This window comes from Adiantum capillus-veneris, chromosome 20 (genome assembly GCF_014529385.1).
Source record: "Adiantum capillus-veneris isolate H3 chromosome 20, ASM1452938v2, whole genome shotgun sequence".
In the NCBI taxonomy this organism is placed as follows: domain Eukaryota; kingdom Viridiplantae; phylum Streptophyta; class Polypodiopsida; order Polypodiales; family Pteridaceae; genus Adiantum; species Adiantum capillus-veneris.
Window position 1 is genome coordinate 31842018 of NC_140950.1, and position 19204 is coordinate 31861221.

The 19204-nt window shown below is 49.5% G+C and overlaps 2 protein-coding genes across 3 annotated transcripts in view; one reads left to right on the top strand and one right to left on the bottom strand.

Moving 5' to 3' along the window:
* The first annotated feature begins 504 nt into the window (after positions 1-504).
* The window catches only part of LOC147432325 (uncharacterized), an 80094-nt gene continuing 61394 nt past the window's right edge, over positions 505-19204 (top strand). For both annotated transcript variants that reach the window (XR_015185551.1, XM_086492309.1), the window contains exons 1-2: positions 505-833; positions 932-990. Coding sequence is in view for 1 of the 2 variants with exons in the window: in XM_086492309.1 (XP_086348435.1) it covers positions 642-833; positions 932-990 (251 nt within the window). In the remaining variant the exon portion in view is untranslated. The remainder of the gene's footprint in view (positions 834-931; positions 991-19204) is intronic.
* On the bottom strand, positions 1147-2859 carry LOC147432326 (uncharacterized). Its single transcript, XM_086491485.1, has 2 exons — positions 2040-2859; positions 1147-1151 (listed from the first exon to the last, which is right to left on the bottom strand). The coding sequence occupies exons 1-2, from the start codon at positions 2857-2859 to the stop codon at positions 1147-1149; spliced, it is 825 nt and encodes a 274-aa protein (XP_086347611.1).

Sequence of the window (19204 nt, forward strand, 5' to 3'; positions counted from 1 at the left end):
CTTCTCTTTCGTTGCTCGTATCCTTGCTTCGCATTATCGAAGTAGGGTGTCGTTAACGGATTTAGAGGATAAAGAAGGCTATCTTTCAAATCGCCCCGATCTTTTAGGATGGGGACCTTACAATTTGTGAGCTCGTAGGCAGTTCCAGCCTTCCCATTCACACAAAGAGAAGGTCGAAGAGTGGAAAAGATGACAAACATTCAATGCGACCAATCAATTGAAGAGCTTGAAAGTTGTGTTATAAAACCATTCACCATTAGCTGTAGGTGCCACAAGTGAATGTGGAAGCCTTTGTTTTTGAGAGAGAGGGGGGGCGAGGGAGCGGGGACTAGTGTGTGGTGGGTCCAGAAAGGAAACTACATGGCTGCTCTAGCGATGACACACGCAACACACGCACACCCCTGCAAACACCCTTCGTCCAGCGGCCTGAACCCAGTCTTATAGTAATCATGGATCATGGATGGACGATTTTGTGTTAGGATTTAGACACATCCAACGGTCGGGGGCTCTTCAGAGATCTGTGCGACGCGGATCCCTTTGCTGTCCCTCGACGCTGAACGGAGTCGCGAATTCGAACTCCCGGCGACTCGCTGACGGAGCCGAGAAGTCCATGTAGAGCTAGCGAGCAAGAGCGCGCGGAGATGGACCTCTCCTATGCGTTCCAGCTCGTCATGGTGGGAGCTGGGTGTGCAGCTGCTGGCTACTTTGTGGGTAAGCGAGTTGCAGCCGCCAATGCATTTCCGCCTTCTTCTCAGCAGCTCCATTCTTACGAGGGCAAGAAGGATCGCCACGAAGTCGATCAAATGGCTGAAATAATGGACGACTTCAAAATGGTAGAGAGAGAGAGAGAGAGAGAGAGAGAGAGAGAGAGAGAGAGAGAGAGAGCTTCAAAGGTGATTCTGATTTCTTGAATGCGTTTGATCGCTGATAGGTCCTTGTTGTGCGAAATGACCTGAAAATGGGGAAAGGAAAAATAGCTGCGCAATGCAGGCAAGCTGCTTTGTCCTTCCATTCTGTCATCCTTCTGTTTGATGTGAAAATTGTTATTAGAAACCTTGTCATGAATCTTTTGGATGTACAAGAGAAGCTTCGTCTGCATAGTAATGACTAGCATCAAACTATGCTTTTGGGCCAAGCTTTCTCTTGCTATTCTGTACACCAGTTTATACGTCTCAAAGCCTATCCTTTAAGGTGTTGTAGAATTGACAAAGAACTATGATTAATCAAACTTCGTGCTAATTGGTGGTTGTAATGTCAAAATTAATTGGATTTTAATCATGTTGGCATTACTTCTTACAGTAAACACATGATATGAGGAGCTTTTTCAATTTGAAATTGATCCAAATTAGGTCTGCAAAGTGGAATCATTGAGTTTTAATAAGTGTTTCCTTTGGTCTACAAGTTCTTGCAAGAGAAAACTGTTTGTGTTGGTCAATATGCTGCTACCATTAGACACATTTAGTCATGTATGGGTGTGTGTGATGATATGCTATTATTTACTCACTGCCACTCCTCTTGAGGGCCCCGCCCTCTGTGCTCTGATCGTGTCTCCTGTCTACAAGCGGTCTCCCATCTATATCCACTAATGTGAGGCATAGATTGCCTCGGGGCCTGATGTGTCTCAGAGTAGAAGATGATGTCTCTTCCCGTAAAACTATTCTCAAAAGCACCCACATCAAGGTGCATAAATCCATTACAATTCCAAGTGGCAACTTTGAGTGTGGTCCCATAGGTCTCGCACCGTCATGTGGAGCGCCGCTCTACAATCACCACCCGGCCATCTCTGTAGAAGGCTGTCTTTCTTTTTTCCCTTGCCGCTTGAATCTCTGGCATTACCTCTCTCATATGCGCAAACTGTGTGAGAGTGAGGTCATCTCCAAGGAATATGCCCGTTTTCTTTAGTGTAGGGCGCTTCTTCAAGAAGTCCTTCTTTGCCTCCATGGATGGGAAACGGATGATTAAAGCTCTTCCTTTTGAAGTCTCCCCATTGCCTTGTGTCTTCTTCCCTACCCTCCATGCCTTTGTATGAGTAGCCTCACTATCCATCATGCGGAGAAGTTCTTCGACTTCCCCTTCCACATCATCTCGGTCTTTTAGATCGGTTACTCTTATATGCAAGGCTCTAGTTTTCCTTCGTTGCTCTTCCTCTAGAGTCATGTTGATGATTGTAGGAGTGGGGACGGATGTGGTTTCTTTCCCTTGACCGGCTACTCTTATATGCAAGGCTCTAGTTTTCCTTCGTTGCTCTTCTTCTAGAGTCATGTTGATGATTGTAGGAGTGGGGACGGATGTGGTTTCTTTCCCTTTCTCTTTCTTAGCGACTTCTATCCATTTCTCGGCCTCATCCGTCTTCTTCTGCGTCTTCGTGATCACATCCATCCACGAAGACGTCTTTATCACCTTATGTTTCTCCTCCTCTGTGATCATTCGTACCTGCTTCTTGATGACCTTGATCTCGTCTATCACCGAGGGCTGAAATTCCCCTTCTCCCAGTCCACTACTTACTCTATCCGCAAGCTCTCGCTTGAGGGCTGTGACCTCTTCTCTAAGTGCTTGTGAATCCGCCTTAAATGCTTGTAGCTCTGCGTGCAAGTCCTCTTTCTCCTTCTTCCATTGCGCGCCTTCATCGAGAAACATTTGAAGAAGGTTGGCCTTCTCTTTCCACCATCCCTCCGTCTCTGCTTTCCATTCTTTTATCTCCCTTTCCATTTGTGTTATCCGCTTGTTTGTAAGCACAAAGGTTGCCTTTATATGGGGCTTACATATTGGCGAAATGATCATGGCCTCCACTAGCGAAGCGCTCATGGCCTCCATTGGCGATGTGGGTATAGCTCGATGCTCTTGCTTTGTTGAGTCCATGCGGATAGGGCAGAACTCCAGCCCACAAGGCCAATACTCGGCAACAAAAGCAATGTGAAGCACTAGCTCACTCTGGCTCGGTTGAGACCAGGTGGCCTTATCTAGACACCTGTTGGCGGGTATGACTGCGCAACCAAAAGGAGATATATTCGGCATAGTAACAGGGGACGGAGGGGACGGACCCTAGGGACGAGGGACGCCCATTTCCGGGACGGGTACGGGTGGGGACGGACGGGAAAAGAGCTGCCAAGTGGGAACGCAGACAAAACGTCCCGGGGACGGCAAGGAATGACAGGGGATGGGAGGGGACTTTTTTTAAAATTTGAAAACCTGATCATTTCTAGAGGCTAGTTTCTCTCCAATCGCCATATGTTTGAACTTCAAAGCACCCCAATGGCTATAAAAGCCACCCTTTGGGTCCTCATTGTTCGATGTTTTATTAGCACATTTGCGTCTATATGACTCATGTTCTTTGGTCTATTTAGTGTAAATTTGTGGTCAAAGTGATGCTCTATGTATGTGGCATGTGTATAGGTCAAAAAATGCCAAAAAAACTCCTCTTTTTTTTTTTTTGCCGTCCCGACCTCGTCCCCGTTTCCTGACTTTTGCCGTCCCGTCCCCGTTCCCGACCTCGACCCGCCATCCCATGTAACTATGATATTCGGGAGCCTTTAGCTCGTGACCCCCTCAACAACATACATACCTCGGGTAGTGTCAACCCGGATCAGAAAACCTGCTGCATACATTCGGAAACCAAGAACCACAGCCAGCGCTGGCGCAGCTGAGACCAAGCGGCATCCACATCACAGCCCCTTATGGGCGATACGAATCAAGGAGAGAATATGTAAATAGGCACCCCTCGGTCTGCCTGCAACTTGCTCTTCCACAGCTCTCCAAAACCTCCACCTGCTCGAGTGAATACTGTCTAGAAAACTATGTACTGTCATTGCCTGGAACGCTGTTTACTGTTACTGTCTGCAGAGTATCTGGCGCAGTTGCTACAGCGGGCCAATTTCACCAATTTCTGCTAGTTCTGCCATTTATTGTTGTACCTGCGGGGGGGGGGGGGGGGGGGGGGGGGGGGGGGGGGGGGGGCGAACAGGGGGGGGGCGGGGCGGGGCGGGGTTGCACCAATAGTTTGCAGCAGGGCAGGGCCGTCGACAACAGTGCATCAACATGGCCAGTAGCTAGGCATGCAACATGTTAAGGCAGGCTGTGCGTAGCAGGTCACGGCGGCAAGCAGTGCGCAGCAGGTCATGGTAGCGCGTACAGAGAACGTCTTGAACCAATCAACCTTGGCAATGAATAACTAAATGTGTATACAATGGAGGCAAGGGGTTGCTTATATAGCAACCTCAGTAAATCGCCCTACCTAGAGTTTGGCAATTAAGTAAAATAAATACCTAAACTCCAAAATGAATAGTGGGATCACATTGGGCAGTTCACTTGTTGCCAAAACTGTTAAGACTTACACCACTCTGCTGCTTCACAAGTCTAGGGCATACTTGTATGGCTAGTATGTCTTCGGGCTGGCCACCCATAGTCTAGGTTGCTCTTAGTCCGGCCGCTCGAGTTTGGGGCCGGCCGCCCACATTGTTCGGGCGCCCTCATATATTTCCATACATCATTTTTCTGTTGGGTCGTGGGGATTTTTTATCAAGCCTTGCCCTACCTCCCCTTGGGCACCTATTTATGGGGCTGGGGGGACCCACTTTCACACTCTGGTTATTGTGTATTGGGTCTTCTACTCGTGGTAGTCATGGGGGGTTGATCGCCCCCTCTTCACCATCTCTAGCGTTTGTGGTCTCTCTCTATCTCTCCCCCCCCCCCCCCCCCCCCCCCCCCCCCCCCCCTCTCTTCCTCTCCCCTCCTCTCACGCTTCTGCACACGCGCACTAGAGAGAGAGAGAGAACAGAAGAGGGACACCTGACGGGGTCCCAACCAACCCTCTCAAGGGCCCCCCACACCGTTACCGATGTGGTATTTGCTTTTGATTGCATAAATGGAAAGTACACACATGCACTACCTCAATGCAGACTCTACCGACTCGATTAGGGAATGTCGCTGCGGTAACTCCTCAAGATGAGGCACCTCCGGGGCTGATTTGATGCACCTTTGAAACTGTCTCAATGTGGGATTGCCGATGGCCACCAAGGAGAAGATTTGGGGTTGAGATGCGCACCCGATGTGAGAGGAATGAAGGGCTGAAAACGCAGATCTCGACGGGTTAGATGATGGAGCACTCAATTTCGGCAAGGGAACGGCTGAGGGGAGGGCTCAATTTACCGCTGAAGTACCGGACCGCATCTGTCAATGGGAACCGCTGCAGATCTCTTGCACACCCGGCGAGGGATGGGCTGAAAACTGAAAAATGGAGCGGCGATGGGCTGAATTCTGGAAACGCTGACTGCTGATTGAACTTTGCAAAAACGCTGGATGCTCTTCTGCAAAAACGTAGTTCTACGATGAAAAAGCAGCAGATCTCTCATGTAAAGCAGGGCTGAAAACGCAGATCTCGATGACGGCGATGATGGCAGCAATGTGAGCGCTCGATGCCGGCGAGGGAATTGCCGAGGTGAGGCTCGATGGGCTGCCGAAGTACCAGACTGCAACGGGGAGGACAACGAGGTCAGATCCAACCCGATCCGGCGAGGGAAGGGGCTGAAAACTGAAACGTTGGCTGATCTGCAAGCCTGAGGCTAGGGCTGATCTGCAAGCCCTTGCGCTAGCCTCAAGCTTGCAGATCAGCCAGCGTCTCTAGGATAGCCTTCGCATACTTTTGTTGAGAAAAGAAGATGCCGTATGGTGTCTGGAAAATCTCGAGTCCAAGAAAATAGTGAAGAAGCCCAAGATCAGTTATCTCGAAATGTGTCTCCGTAGCTTTCATGATTGACTTGATCCTACTGGTCCATGAGCCTGTGAAAATGATATCATCCGCATAGACAATCACTATCGCAACAAAAGAGTCATCAAAGACAACATAACAGTTGGAATCTGATGAGGTACGCCGTAACCCCAGCTTCACAAGAAACTGGTTAAGTGTGAGGTACCACTGTCGTCCAACGTGCTTCAGCCCATACAATGCTTTCTACAACTGATAGACCCAATCCTCCTTGCCTGGTATACGAAATCCAGGTGGTTGCTCCACATAAACATCTTTATCCAAATATTCATTCAGAAACGTACTTTTGACATCCATCTGGAAGATAGGCCAACCAAAGTTGGCTGCGAGAGCAAACATTGTGCGTATGGTAGTCATGCGAGCGGTGGGAGCAAAGGTCTTGTGAAAGTCCACGCCTGGTCGCTATGTGAAACCCCGAGCAACAAGTCTCGCCTTGTGTTTGTCGAGGGAATCATTGGCCTTGTACTTTGTCTTGAAAATCCATTTCGTAGAAACCACCTTTCGCTTGTTGGGCCTGGGAACCAAAGTCCAGGTTTTATTCCACTTGATAGCATCCATCTCTGTCTGCATGGCACGCTTCCAACAATCATGCTAGAGTACTTCCTCCACCGAGAGGCTCAATCGGTGAAGGCTTAATCTGGGACATGAGTGCAAAAGTGGGCTGCAAATTGACCTGCGTTTTTGCAGCAGGAGGCAAACACTCAGCTTTTGGACCCCGGATCTCGCCACCACCTACCCGGCTTTGCATCGGTGCATTGCCTTCGAGTATCCTCTCTGTCTTCATCAGATTTCAGCCATTACCCCCTGCTGTTTTCGGCCCACGTGAGGTTATGCCAAGATTCACCATCCTCCATAGACCCTCTGCACCGCTCCGCACCATGCCGGGAGCGTACGAGCTCGCTGAAAATCGCTGGACAGCAGCGTTTTCATCACCTCGCAATTGCGTTTTTGGGTGGACAGCAGCCTCTTGGCTTGTGTTTTTTCACAGAGGATGAAGTTACCTCCTGCCAGGACACCATCCAATGGTGGTCCGTGCGGTCTCTCAATGACTGTTGCAGTACATGGTATCTTTGACATCGGCTTGATCATCTACGGGCGTACAATCTTTGGGAGATTCATTCATTCCAGCCATCATTCGGCGGTTGCGCACTCCAGAGGGTGTGGTGACTTGTGGTTTGCTATGGACACACCTATGCACTCATCAGAGGAGTTCACACGAGATATGGCCATACTCATGGCATATGGGATTCCAACATTCCCAGAGAAGACATGACTATATTGGGTGGACAGACACTTACCACTTGACCTCGACACGTCATATCACTTGCTTACACAGGAGCATCTACATAGACTAAGGGAGAGGATCTTGAATCTCTTCTTGGACAAGTTCATTGCTTGGATCTACCGACTGGAGTGGGACTTCAGTGCCTTGGACTCTCTTGGAGAGTTTACCCGCGAGATGCGGGAGATCAGGCATCTCGTGACTACATTCGGAGTCACCCGGAGCTTAGCTTGGATGGTAGTGCATTTGCTCTTCTACACTCCTGATCATTTGGATTGCTACCTTAAGAGTTACTTACACTCACCCTCCGTAACCTTATAGCAGACTTATCCCTCGACCTGGGCAGTAGGCCACTCCGAGCTCATTCACATTGAGAGCCACACCGAGTTGCGGTTTGGTGGTGTTGTTGGCACGGATTCTGTTTTGTTTTGACACTGGAGGATTGGAGGCAGGAGATACAGGCAAGACGACGCAAACAGATTGGTCTTGCCTTTCCTCTTCTCAGTGGATCTTCTGAGTGCAGATTGCTCAGTCTGGCTTCTCTACTTTATACAGGATGATTACGGTGCAGACAGCTTGGTCTGACCACACCTCTTTTCAGAGGCCCTTCATAGCGCAGACTGATGAGTCTAGCTTTCCCCTCATCTTGGATTACCCTACCTACTGATAGGACACCATCGGGTGGTGGTCCGTGCGGTCTATCGGTGACTGCTGTAGCTTATGATAGCTTCTACAGTGTAGACTGTTTGGTCTGGCTTTCCTGATTCGGAGATGTTTACGACACAGATTTCTACATATGGCCTTCCTGAAGTTTTACACAGCTTAGCCACCTGGCCACATTGGGTTATAGGTTCGAGCACTGACAAGCTTTCGGTCATTCTCATGACGGTTCTTGGGCTTCCCCATTTTCTCCATACGGTTTGACTACAGACACCACAGATCCTATTGGGCAGGACACTTTTTGGTCTATTGACACTTCTTTCATAACAAGGAGTTGTTTTCACACTCAGTTCGGGACCTTCACGCAGTATCTTCACCATGTATCGGCGGAGTACAACAGTTTGATACACTGCTCGTGACGGCATTTTACCATGGAGATCCCTGGGCGGCCGGGACTCCCCAGACTGTTGCTGCACTTGCGGAGCTCGTCGGAGTATTGTCCTTCAGTGGACATTGCAGCAGACGTCTTCATCCTTTGCCTCACATCTTTGGCTTCATACGGTTTGTTCAACATCAAGTGATGAGAGGGGGTGTTAGACTTACACCACTTTGTGTTTCACAGGTCTAGGGCATGCTTGTACGGCTAGTAGGTCTCTGGGCTGGCCATCCGTAGTCTAGGGTGCTCTTGGTCTGACCGCCTGAGTTTGGGGCCGGCCGCTGTCACAAATCGTTGACGTGTCAAGTCACTGAAGAACGGAGCCACCGGCCGAGGAGCCTAAACCCTAAGTGAAGAAGTAGAAGTAGCAGATTTTCGCAATTCACGCTGGCCTGCTGACATGGCAGATTGTACGAATTTTTAGATTTCGCACTGCATGCTGACGTGGTAGCCTGTTCGGATATCCGCGATTTGCGCTGCTGATGTGGCAGGTGTACATATTTCTTTGAATCACGGTGGCAGCTTTTGGGCATTGCTTTTGAGTTTGAAGGTTTTTCATGTAAATTGCTTTTGGGCCTAGGGTCTTTAAATATGAGGCCATGGGCTCATTCTCTGGCATGCTTCCTGGAGAAGGTGCAAAGCGTGGAGTACTGACTTGTATTGTGTTGATGCAATATAAAGAAATACCGAAAGGGGCGCCAAGGTTTGGAGCCAATACTCTCTGGGGTGGAATTTTGCCACTCCGTGTTGCGTGTCGTCTCTCTCTCTCTCTCTCTCTCTCTTAATTCAGTTATTGGAGTGCTAAAAGTCTGTTCTTTTCTATTGGCACATGGTCCCAACTCCCCGTCTTGTGATAGTGGTATCAAAGCATCAGGCGTGTGCTTTTCTAAAAGCACACCGGTCCTACAAAAGAGCAGACAGAGTAAACTAGAGTTGATTAGAATCTTATTTGAAGCATCTTTGGTTCCTGACCCCTGACTTATTAGCCACTCCCACCCTTCATACATCGCGCATCGGGTGTGCTCCCGTCTTCACTGCTCATGTCTTACAGGGCATAAGCCATAAAGATCACTTACAAGAGAAGGATCCAGATTTGTTTCGAGTCGCTGTTTTTCTAATTTTCGCCCGAAGTTATATGGTTTTTGACATCTTCCTTCGGAGTGCAACTTCTGGCAGAGTGGGTATCTTGAAATGCTTGCCATGGAAACCCTAGCAGATTATATCTTGAAATTTCTTGACATCACTCAGTAGATGTCTCATCTCGAGCTGATAACCTTGGAGGTCCGGTGTAATTACTATGTCTTGGAACTACCATCACCAGCAGACTGATTGTCCCTCAGAATGACCCTCAGAAATTTTTGAGCTAACTTGAGCTGTTTTACAGATATGTTGTAATCGCCCGCGATTACTTTCTTTTACGAAGGGGGGATGTCACAAATTGCTGACGTGTCAAGTCACTGAAGAACAGAGCCACCGGCCAAGGGGCCTAAACCCTAAGTGAAGAAGCAGAAGCAGTAGTTTTCGCAATTCATGCTGGCCTGCATGTACGGATTTCCAGATTTCGCGCTGGCATGCTGACATGGTAGCCTGTACGGATTTCCATGGCAGTTTTACGAATTTCTATAAATCACGCTGGTAGCTTTTGGGCATTGGTTTGGACCAAATGCTTTTGAGTTTGAAGGTTTTTCATGTAAAGTGCTTTTGGGCCTAGGGCCTTTAAATATGAGGCCATGGGCTCATTCTCTGGCATGCTTGCTGGAGAAGGTGTAGAGCGTGGAGTACCTGCTTGTACTGTGTTGATGCAATATAAAGAATTACCGAAATGGGTGCCAAGGTTTGGGGCCAATACTCTCTGGGGTTGAATTCTGCCACTTCGTGTCGCGTCTCTCTCTCTCTCTCTCGGTTCAGTTGTTATTGAAGTGCTAAAAGTCTGTTCAATCTGTTCTTTTCTATTGGCACGTGGTGCCCGTCTTGTGACAGCCGCCCACATTGTTCGGGCGGCCTCATATATTTCCATATATCATTTTTCTGTTGGGTCATGGGGATTTTTATCAGGCCTTGCCCTACCTCCCCTTGGGCACCTATTTATGGGGCCGAGGGGTATCCACTTCCACACTATCTGGTTATTGTGTATTGGGTCTTCTACTCGTGGTAGTCATGGGGGGACTAATCGCCCCCTCTTCACCATCTCTAGTGTTTGTGTTCTTTGTCTCTCTCTCTCTCTCCCCTCTCCTCTCACACGCTGCCACACGTGCACTCTCACTCATAGTGGACATCAATAGTGAGACCAAGTCGATGAAGAAGCTACCATGGACACCCCAGTAGGAGGCCTTGGACTACTAGATACACCTCGGTTTTGCTTCCCTCAACTTTGTACCTTAGAAGAATGCCATCTTGAGCATCAGTTGCCTCTTTTGAAAGTTTGAACTGTAGACCACACCATGTCCAAGAATCCCCATTCGTGAACTGTGAACATATCATGTCCAAATTATAATACTCTAAGATAATGAACTATGGAACACATCGTGTCCATGATCCGACCAACAACAATAGATTGGTGCACTCATCCATAGTGTTTTAGATACGTCTGATTGGTTCCCTGCCAGATGCATGTGCCTTGAACTCCGACCTACGGATTCAAACACCGATAACTTGAACTCCAACACAATGGTTTAAATTTATTATACGGAGCACTGTTTGCCCCCCTTTGCCACTCACAAGCCTCTCTCTGGCTGAAGCTAGTGGTGGCAACTGCCCTTTCACTAGAAATCTGGTGTCATGGCCACTGTGGTCGCCACCATGTGTGCCATGCAGATCTCCTCTGTCAAAATCTTTATTACCATAATCTCTGTCCAGCTTGCCTGTGCCTTTGTGTTCCTTCTTTTGTCTTTGGCTTCAAACTCCCGAGCCAAACAAGGCATCTTATCACATTTATAATAACCGTGGTCGGACCTCGTGGGTACCAAGGCAGCTAACTGAGTAATCGTACCTCCATCCTTGTCAAGCTTGCCTTTGCCTTTGTCCTCTAGCGAACTCGTCCATTTGCTTTTGGCTTCACAATGTTGAGCCAAACAATTTGCCGGTTTCTTTGAGAACTGTGCCGGTGCATAGGCCGCTAATTGGATGGTTAATCCGCTATCCATAGCCATTTGTTGGTTTTGGTTATTAATGGCGCAGGTGCTCGAGCAAGGGGGGGCCATGTTGAAGTTGCCAGATCTGGTAATCCATGAAGCCTTCTCGCACTCCGAGGGTGGCCGCACAAATCCCAAGCCGCCAAAAACTCCAAGTTGTTCCACTCCTTTGCTACTCCCAAACGGCTCCGCACAATCCGCTGTCCCTTTCTTTCCAAATTCCCTCCTTCCAAACGAGTCGATTTGTCCTCTCTTGAGCCATTCCCTCTTCTTCGACTCCCAAGCCACTCCTCCAAAGCATTGCACGGCATAAAAACTTTGGCTTGCACTATCTTTATCTCTAAGGTGGCCGATTTTAATCCTCTCAGCAAACAAATGCCACCCAACACTGCTGCCCAACACTCCTGGCTCACAACGTTTCAAAACATTGGGTCATAGTGTGATGGGTACTTGTCATTGCCAAAGGAGGGGCTTGTCGCCGTTGTCAAGGAGCACCGCCATGGGGCAGTGTTTTAAAATGCTGCCGGTAGAGAGGGAAAGCAGCTGGTCGTTAATACCTAGCGTTTTGAAAGGCTGATTACATGAGACAAACACTGTTGACAAGGATGGGGGAGAAGGCAGGGTTTCGAAACGCTGACTGCGCATGGGAGATCGAGTGTTGTCTCCAGGTGTGCCGTCGGGCAGCATTTTAAAACACTAGGGGTTGGGGGAGCTTTCACTGGCGCTGTCAAGGGTACTTCGCCTGCTAATACTAGCTAGCAAACACTAGCGATGGTGGCTAGGTAGCGATGGGCAGTGACAAAAAGGGGGGAAGGGGGGGGGATGCTGGCAACGAAGTTCTTCTCCTCCACGATGCAGCTCTTTCTCTGCCAAGGGTCTTCAAGCACGGAGGTCCACCAAGGGCTCTGATACTATGTCAAAGTTGACAATGCCAAAGCGTAGAGACCAAGGAGAGTGAGCACGAGCGCGAGAGAGAGTCTCTTGAACCAATCAACCTTGGCAATGAATAACTGAATGCGTGTACAATGGAGGCAAGGGGTTGCTTATATAGCAACGTCAGTAAATTGCCCTACCTAGACTTTGACAAATCAGTAAAATAAATACCTAAAAACCAAAATGAATAATGGGATCACATTGGGCAGTTCACTTGAGTTGCCAAAACTATAACAAAGACGGAAAAAGTTAGGAAATTGGATCGATGCACGACACGGGAAACATAAAAACCATTTTTTTGAATCTTTTGAACTACGTATACGTCACATAGAGCGAATTGCACCAAAATAGACAAAAAAAAAGACTCATAATCCGGAACGCGAATGGCGACCGGTCTCCCTGCGGAACGGGGGAACGGCGAAGGGTGCGGAACAAGAACGCTGCGGAACGGGAGGCATAAAAAACATCTAAATAATGCAATTTTTAGCGTTATGTGTTTGAATACAAGTAGTATTAGAGTCTTTTGACTCTTAATACTCACAAAAAACACGAGTTGAAGACCATTTAACCTTATTATGACTTGATTGTGATGTGCTGCGCCGCGGTCATAGTACATACTCAACATACATAATGCCCATACACTAACACATGCAATTATAGATTAAAGCTCTCAAATAATTGTAAGAGTAGAAGTTAAGAGATAAGACTTGAAAGTTGAGCCATAACATTGAGCAAAATTTAGTTTTCACTTAATTTTGGCTAACAAAGCCCGCCAAGGCACTACAAAAAAACGAAAGGTGACATACCATAAAGAGACTATGAAGGGGGCAATCCACAATACGAAAAAACCAAAGGTGACATATATCATAAAGAGGCCACAAAGGGGGCAAGCCGCAATATAAAAAGGTATGGATAATGGAAGTCCTAAAGTCTCAAGAGTCAAGAGTCAAGACTCAGGAACCACTAGCCTGAGAAGCCTCGCAATTAGTAGTAGTTGGCTGTATGTCATGCACATCCTCCCATGCCTTATTATCAAGCTCTAGACCCCGTTCGACCTCGGCCATGGAGGAAGTACCTTGTGTCGGTGCCTCTGTATCTCCACCTTCCTGAGGAGCCTCTTGCTCCATCTCCCATTGTGTAAAAGGATCTGTCTGTTTAGTTGTACTCTTGCAAAGCATTTTCAAATATGCGCTAACAAAGACAAGATCAATTGCCTTCTCTACTCCAAGCCGATTCCTCTTCTTGGAAGCAATGTGGCTAAAGGTACTCCACAATTGCTCCAAGCATGAGGTACTAACTGACTGGCTGAGGATACGGATTGCCAGTTTCTGAAGCTCAGGGCCATCATAGCCATAGTCCTCCCATCATAGCATTGAACTATCTTCTTGCGATCAATCTGAGCATCGGGACTGCCAAATGACCCTGCATCTCTCTGTACTGACTCAATTGATTCTGACAATGTGTCGCCCATCTCTGTTTAGAACCATCTTGTTAATAAATTGATTCATGACTTCTTTATTTGTCTCTTGCCCTGCACCTTGGAACTCTGGATCCATTATGTATGCTGCCCCGTGTAAAGGAGAGGCAATTCCACCTCGAGTTGCAAAGTGCATGGATCTCTGCATATCGCTCTACATCGAGCTCAAGGTGTGCAAGATGCTCAATCATGCGGTCCATTGCCTCATAAACCTTGCCAATGCAAGGTCCATGCCATCCAAAACCTGAAGCAAATGAATCACCGGTTTGACTTGTGTGTCTGGACTCTTGAGTTCCTTCCAGAACCCAAGATCCTCTGCCTTCTCCATGCACACAATCCCTGCAACAGTCGTTGCATCGGGGGGGGGGGGGGGTGGTGAACTCATCACTGATGGAAATCTGTTGGACTGCATTTTGACATTCAGACAACCTATGCACAAGGAGAAAGTTGAATGCAAAGCGGGTGTCTGAATATTTGAGGAGCACTTTGCCGCCCGACCTCTTGAGGTACTCGCACTGAATGAAATTGTGAATGTTGATGAAATTCACAATCTTCACTACATCTGCAATGACTAGTGCGATCCATTCTAGCTTGCCGATATCTTTTAAAAGGTTGTTCAAGCAATGTGCCATGAAAAAGCACACTGTGACGTGCGGATAGTGGCCCTCAACAATAGTTGCTGTTGCCTGTTTGATGCCTCCCCATCTGTGACAAAAGCCATCAGATGCTGCGACCTGATTGACTCTATGACTGTTGTCCACTTTGCGGCGAGGACATCGGTGGACTTGCCGCTCTCGGTGGCATCATGAGAGTGCACAAAGTACATCTCTCCACTCGGGTATGCGACAAGGCTATGAATGGACCCCTTCTTCGTATCGCTCCACCTGTTGGCAATGAGGGAAACACCATGGTTTGCCCAAAGCTGTTGAATATTGAGCGTTGCTTGCTCCATGACCGCCTTCTCACAATCGAGCAAAGTGGTTCGAAGAGCTTCCGAAGATGGAGGCACATAGCCTGTGCCATACTCCTTTGTCCGCTGCACCATAGCTTTCCAATACTCCGATCTATTTTGATCACACATGGAAGAGGTTAGTCATAGATTAGGCTTTAGACTCTAGAGATCATAGTGGCAGAAACGAAGAGAACGGAATAAACGAGAGAGAAGATCGATAAAGCTTACCTAACCGTGACAAATGGGGTATAATCATGATAAAAGAAGCGGGCAACGGTCTCGGTTGGATAAGACCCTTTTCCAAGAAATTTTTCATTTTTTTATTTGTCCACGCAAACATCAAGTCTTAGGATTGACTCGCTGCTGCAGTGCACCCTCCCCTCTCCCCTTCCCTCGCCATCGTTTGCCCCTCCCCCCCCCCCCCGCCGCTGCGCCTGCACAGTCCGCCGCACGCGCTGCCCCCTTGCATTCTCGCCCTCGTTGCCTCCTGCACAGTCGCCCGCTACCGCCCTTGCACCTTTACCCGCTGCCCCTTGCCCGCCCTTGCTGTTCTTTCCTGAGCAGCGTTTCCCGCCCCCGCTGGTTTGCTGCACAGTGAATCCCCCCCCCCCCCCCCCCCCCCCTCCCCCCGCGGCCCATTGTGCAGTTAAATGGAAAATTCGCCCGCAGCCTGCCCGTATCCCCAACTGCCAGTGTGACATGAAACGTTTCGGGGTTTCAAGGTTTCTGAAACGTTTCGTTTCGGAGTTCAAAGAAAGCGAAACACGGGTTTCGTTTTATATGTATTTTCGTATAATTATACATTGAATATACATACAAATTCATCTGTAAAGACATGAAATACCAAAATCTAGATGCGAGACTTGAGTCATGAGTGAACAAGGTAAATCGACAGCCAGCTCTGCAACAACATGGAGGTAAAGATGAGGGGGCCATGCTGACGTGTAAGGTTCAAAGAGAGAGAGAGAGAGAGAGAGAGAGAGAGAGAGAGAGAGAGAGAGATTATTCGATGTGCGTGAGGGTCAAAAAATCTATAGATTTTTTGAGGTTGCCTTTGTGCATAGCTTTAAAAATCTCTGAATGGGTGGTTTGAGGTTAACTGGTCAAAAGGGGGCAAAAAACAAAAAAATCAACTCGTTTCGCACGTTTCGTTGAAACGTTTCGGCCGTTTCGCGGTTTCGGGGTTTCAAAGGGCTGAAACAGGTTTTTATGTCACTATGATTCCCCCACTCCCTCTTCGTTCGTTGGTTCACAGCGACTCCGACTCGCTTTGTTCGCCTCGATGCCTTCGACTCCCCCTCGTTCGCCTCGTAGCAGTAGACACAGAATGGCGGCTTCTGCTCCATCTCAGAGGGACTCCACTGAAGCCCCCTCGCCTGACCCCGCAGAACCCACCATCCGACTTGCTCTTTTGTCGACAGAGCAAGCGAGTCTAGAGGCAGAGGTGGCACGCCTCTAGGCCACCTCTGTTATTTGCAAAATTCTCGCCACTAGACCCAGCAGAGGGGAAGTGCGCGATCTCCTTCAGGCCTGCCTTCTCGCAGAGGTGGACAAGATTCTCGATGTTCAGCTTCTCGGACGTGGCTATTGTTTGAGACTCCCAAGATGGCGTCCAAGGTCATTGCGATGAGCCCCTTGGCCATCCGTGCAGTTAGAGCACATTTTTGACAGTGGCGCCACGGTTTCGACCCAGCTACGGACGTTCTTGTCGACGAGGCAGACCTACCCATCTCAGTCTGCTTCCCCGGCCTGAGGTGGGAGTACCTTCCGCTCCTTTCCAGGATAGGCTTAGCGATTGGGACTGTCCTGGAGACACGACGCACGGCAGTCAGCATCCCCATAGTACGTGTTCTGGTTCGGGACACCCACACTCTCCCGAAGATCATCCTACTACCTCGGGTGAGCGGTGGGTGGTTTCGACAGAGGGTGGAGTATTCGGGCCTCTCGAATCAGTGTTTCATTTGTCGACAGATGGGCCATCTTGGGAAGGCTTGTCCACGGATGAGACCCCGACCTACTCCACAAGCTCAACCCCAACCCTCAAAGGCTGGCCAGCAGCAACAGGCAGAGTCACAGAGTATGCAGGTAGAGCCACCCTCCGAGCCTGGGGCTCAAGCAGAGGAGGGCTGGTAGCAGGTTCATGGTCGACGTCGGCAGGGGCCACCGCGCTAGCCTGGCACTTAGAGTGGTCCTGAGGCTTCTGTCCAGCAGCAGTGGGTTCCACGGGAACCATTTCGACCCTCTTCAGCAGGACGAGGCCCCTACTCTAGCCTCCACCTCAGCCTTACCCTCGACAGCCCCTCCTCCCCCCGAGTTCCCCCCCTCTTCCCCCCCCCCCCCCCCCCCCCCCCCCGCCTTTCCTACTCGCCCTCCTACCTTTGCCGATCCCCCTCGCCCCCCCTCTCCCCCTTCTTCCCCTCCCCCCCCCCCCCCCCTCCCGCTCGAGTCCTGCAGCCGTTCCAGGGGGCAGGGCCTTCCTTGGCTGCTAGGAGATCTCTTGGCAGCGCCTTTGCCATGAGTCGCTTGGCGAGAGAGGGACAACCTTTCTTGCGACCTCCTCTTCTGGTGCAAACGTCTCCTTTTGTAGCAGTTACTCGTGGTCTGACGAGCTTCGACATTCGTCGTCGTTGGGATTTCTTTGCCTACGACTTTATACGGTTTCTCGGCGACCCCTCACAAGACGTTGAGGCAGCCTGCTTCAGAGTTCATGTACTGTTCCTTGCAGCTAGGGGGATAGAGGCCTTGGACTCGGCGGTTGGCTTCTCTTTTCCCCTATGCTGCAGGGACTAGGCTGAGTGGACTATAGACTCATTGTTATAGGGGTTACAGACTTGCTTCAGACTCTTTGGCCATTGGCCGAGTTTGTTGTGACACCTCCGGATGCAGCAAGATGTAGACACATTGTGGTTCACTTTTTTGCTGACACGCAGAGCCCGCCATGCTATGTACATATACATGAGGACTCCTGGGTAGAGGAGGTTGCTTTACGCACTGCTCGCTCTACTTGGGCTTGGGCTAGACACTCTTTGCAGTCATGCCTATCTCGAGGATGCTCGGATGCGGATTACTCCCCATCCAAGCCTGCCTCGAAGATAGCACGGTTAGCTGCTGCGGCAACATCAGTTCGCTCCCCGTGAGGATCATCTCATGGAACGTACAAGGGATTAGGTGGGTCCCAGTTTCAGCGCTAGAGGGGCCGACTGCGTCAGGAGCTTCAGCGATGCTTTGTGGGAGGAGAGATCGATCTTCTTATGCTACAGGAGCATCGTCTGTGTGAGAGCTGCATTGGACGTTGTGGTCAGCTTTTGCGTGGACGGTATTAGACTTTTTGGTCAGCTACATTTGGACCGGGAGGCATCCAGGGCGGGGTATGTATGACTATTGCGGATTCTTTGCAGCATGCCATTGTGGGCAGAGGGATTATTGTGCCAGGCAAGGCTCAGTGAATCACTATGCAAGTTTAGGGTTGTCTCGTGGGCTTCATGAACATCTATGCACCCAATGTGGCGAGTGCACGTGCAGAGTTTTGGTCTCAGATTGTTGAGTCTCTGCCGCAGGCATAGCAATGGTGCATAGGGGGTGACTTCAACATGTTGGAGGAACTCTCTGATAGGATTGGTGGTAGCCATACTACTGTGCATGGAGTTGAGTTGGCAGCTTGGGAGAGGTTTTGTATGACTGGATTTCAGATGTGTGGCAGCATTCTAGCTTTGTGAGGCCCCCAGACAGCCTGGCCTTCTCTAGTTTGGACCGCAGAGTGGGAGGCGTGAATCTATCTTGGATAGATCGCTTCTACACTAGTGACCACTTCTGTGACTTGGGTGGGACATTTGGCATTCTGGTAGGGACTTCCTTTTCGGACTATGCACCAGTGATTCTTACAGTGATTGATAGGCAGAGGAGGGGGAGCATGCTAGGCATCCCAGAGAGAGTCTTGCTGGACTCGGCGCTTAGAGAGCGAGTGGAGGCTCTTAGGATAGAGAGCTTAGACATGCAGGATTCTCTTGCTGATAGAGTGGCCTCAGGACTTACTTAGCTTAGTCGACTCTTTCTTCAGGAGTCTTCGGCTCGCCTGGCTGCAGCGAGAGAGGAGGAGTAGCGTCTCCGACGGGGCGTTGCTTCCTTGCAGAGGATGCAAGAGCAGCATCCAGACAGTCCTTGGTTAGAGGAGTAGTTACAGCATGCTCGCGAGGAGCTCGTTAGCACAAAGGAGAGGCGACATGAGTTTGCTTTCCATCGACTGGCATCTCATTGGACCCAGGTGGGTGACAGAGTGATAGGCGCTTTCTTTGAGGCAGTGGGACCCCGGCGTATGCATGCCAAGGTCAGCCAGTTGAGGAGGCCCGATGGGTCAGTTGCTTTAGAACCAAAGGACATGTGTGTAGTTGCTACTGACTTCTACAGTGATCTACTGTCTGCAGAGCCTCAGTCAGAGCGTCAGGATGCATGCAGAAAGCAGGTGTGGGCACGGATGCCTTGTCTTGTGATTGAGGAGATGCGCCAGAGGCTTGAGCTGCCTCTTCAGCGAGAGAAGCTACACACAACGCTTAGAGCACTCCCTCGTGGTAGCTT

Excerpts from the sequence above, each read along its gene's own strand:
- LOC147432326 (XM_086491485.1), bottom strand. The coding sequence starts at position 2,859 with ATGGACTCAACAAAGCAAGAGCATCGAGCTATACCCACATCGCCAATG.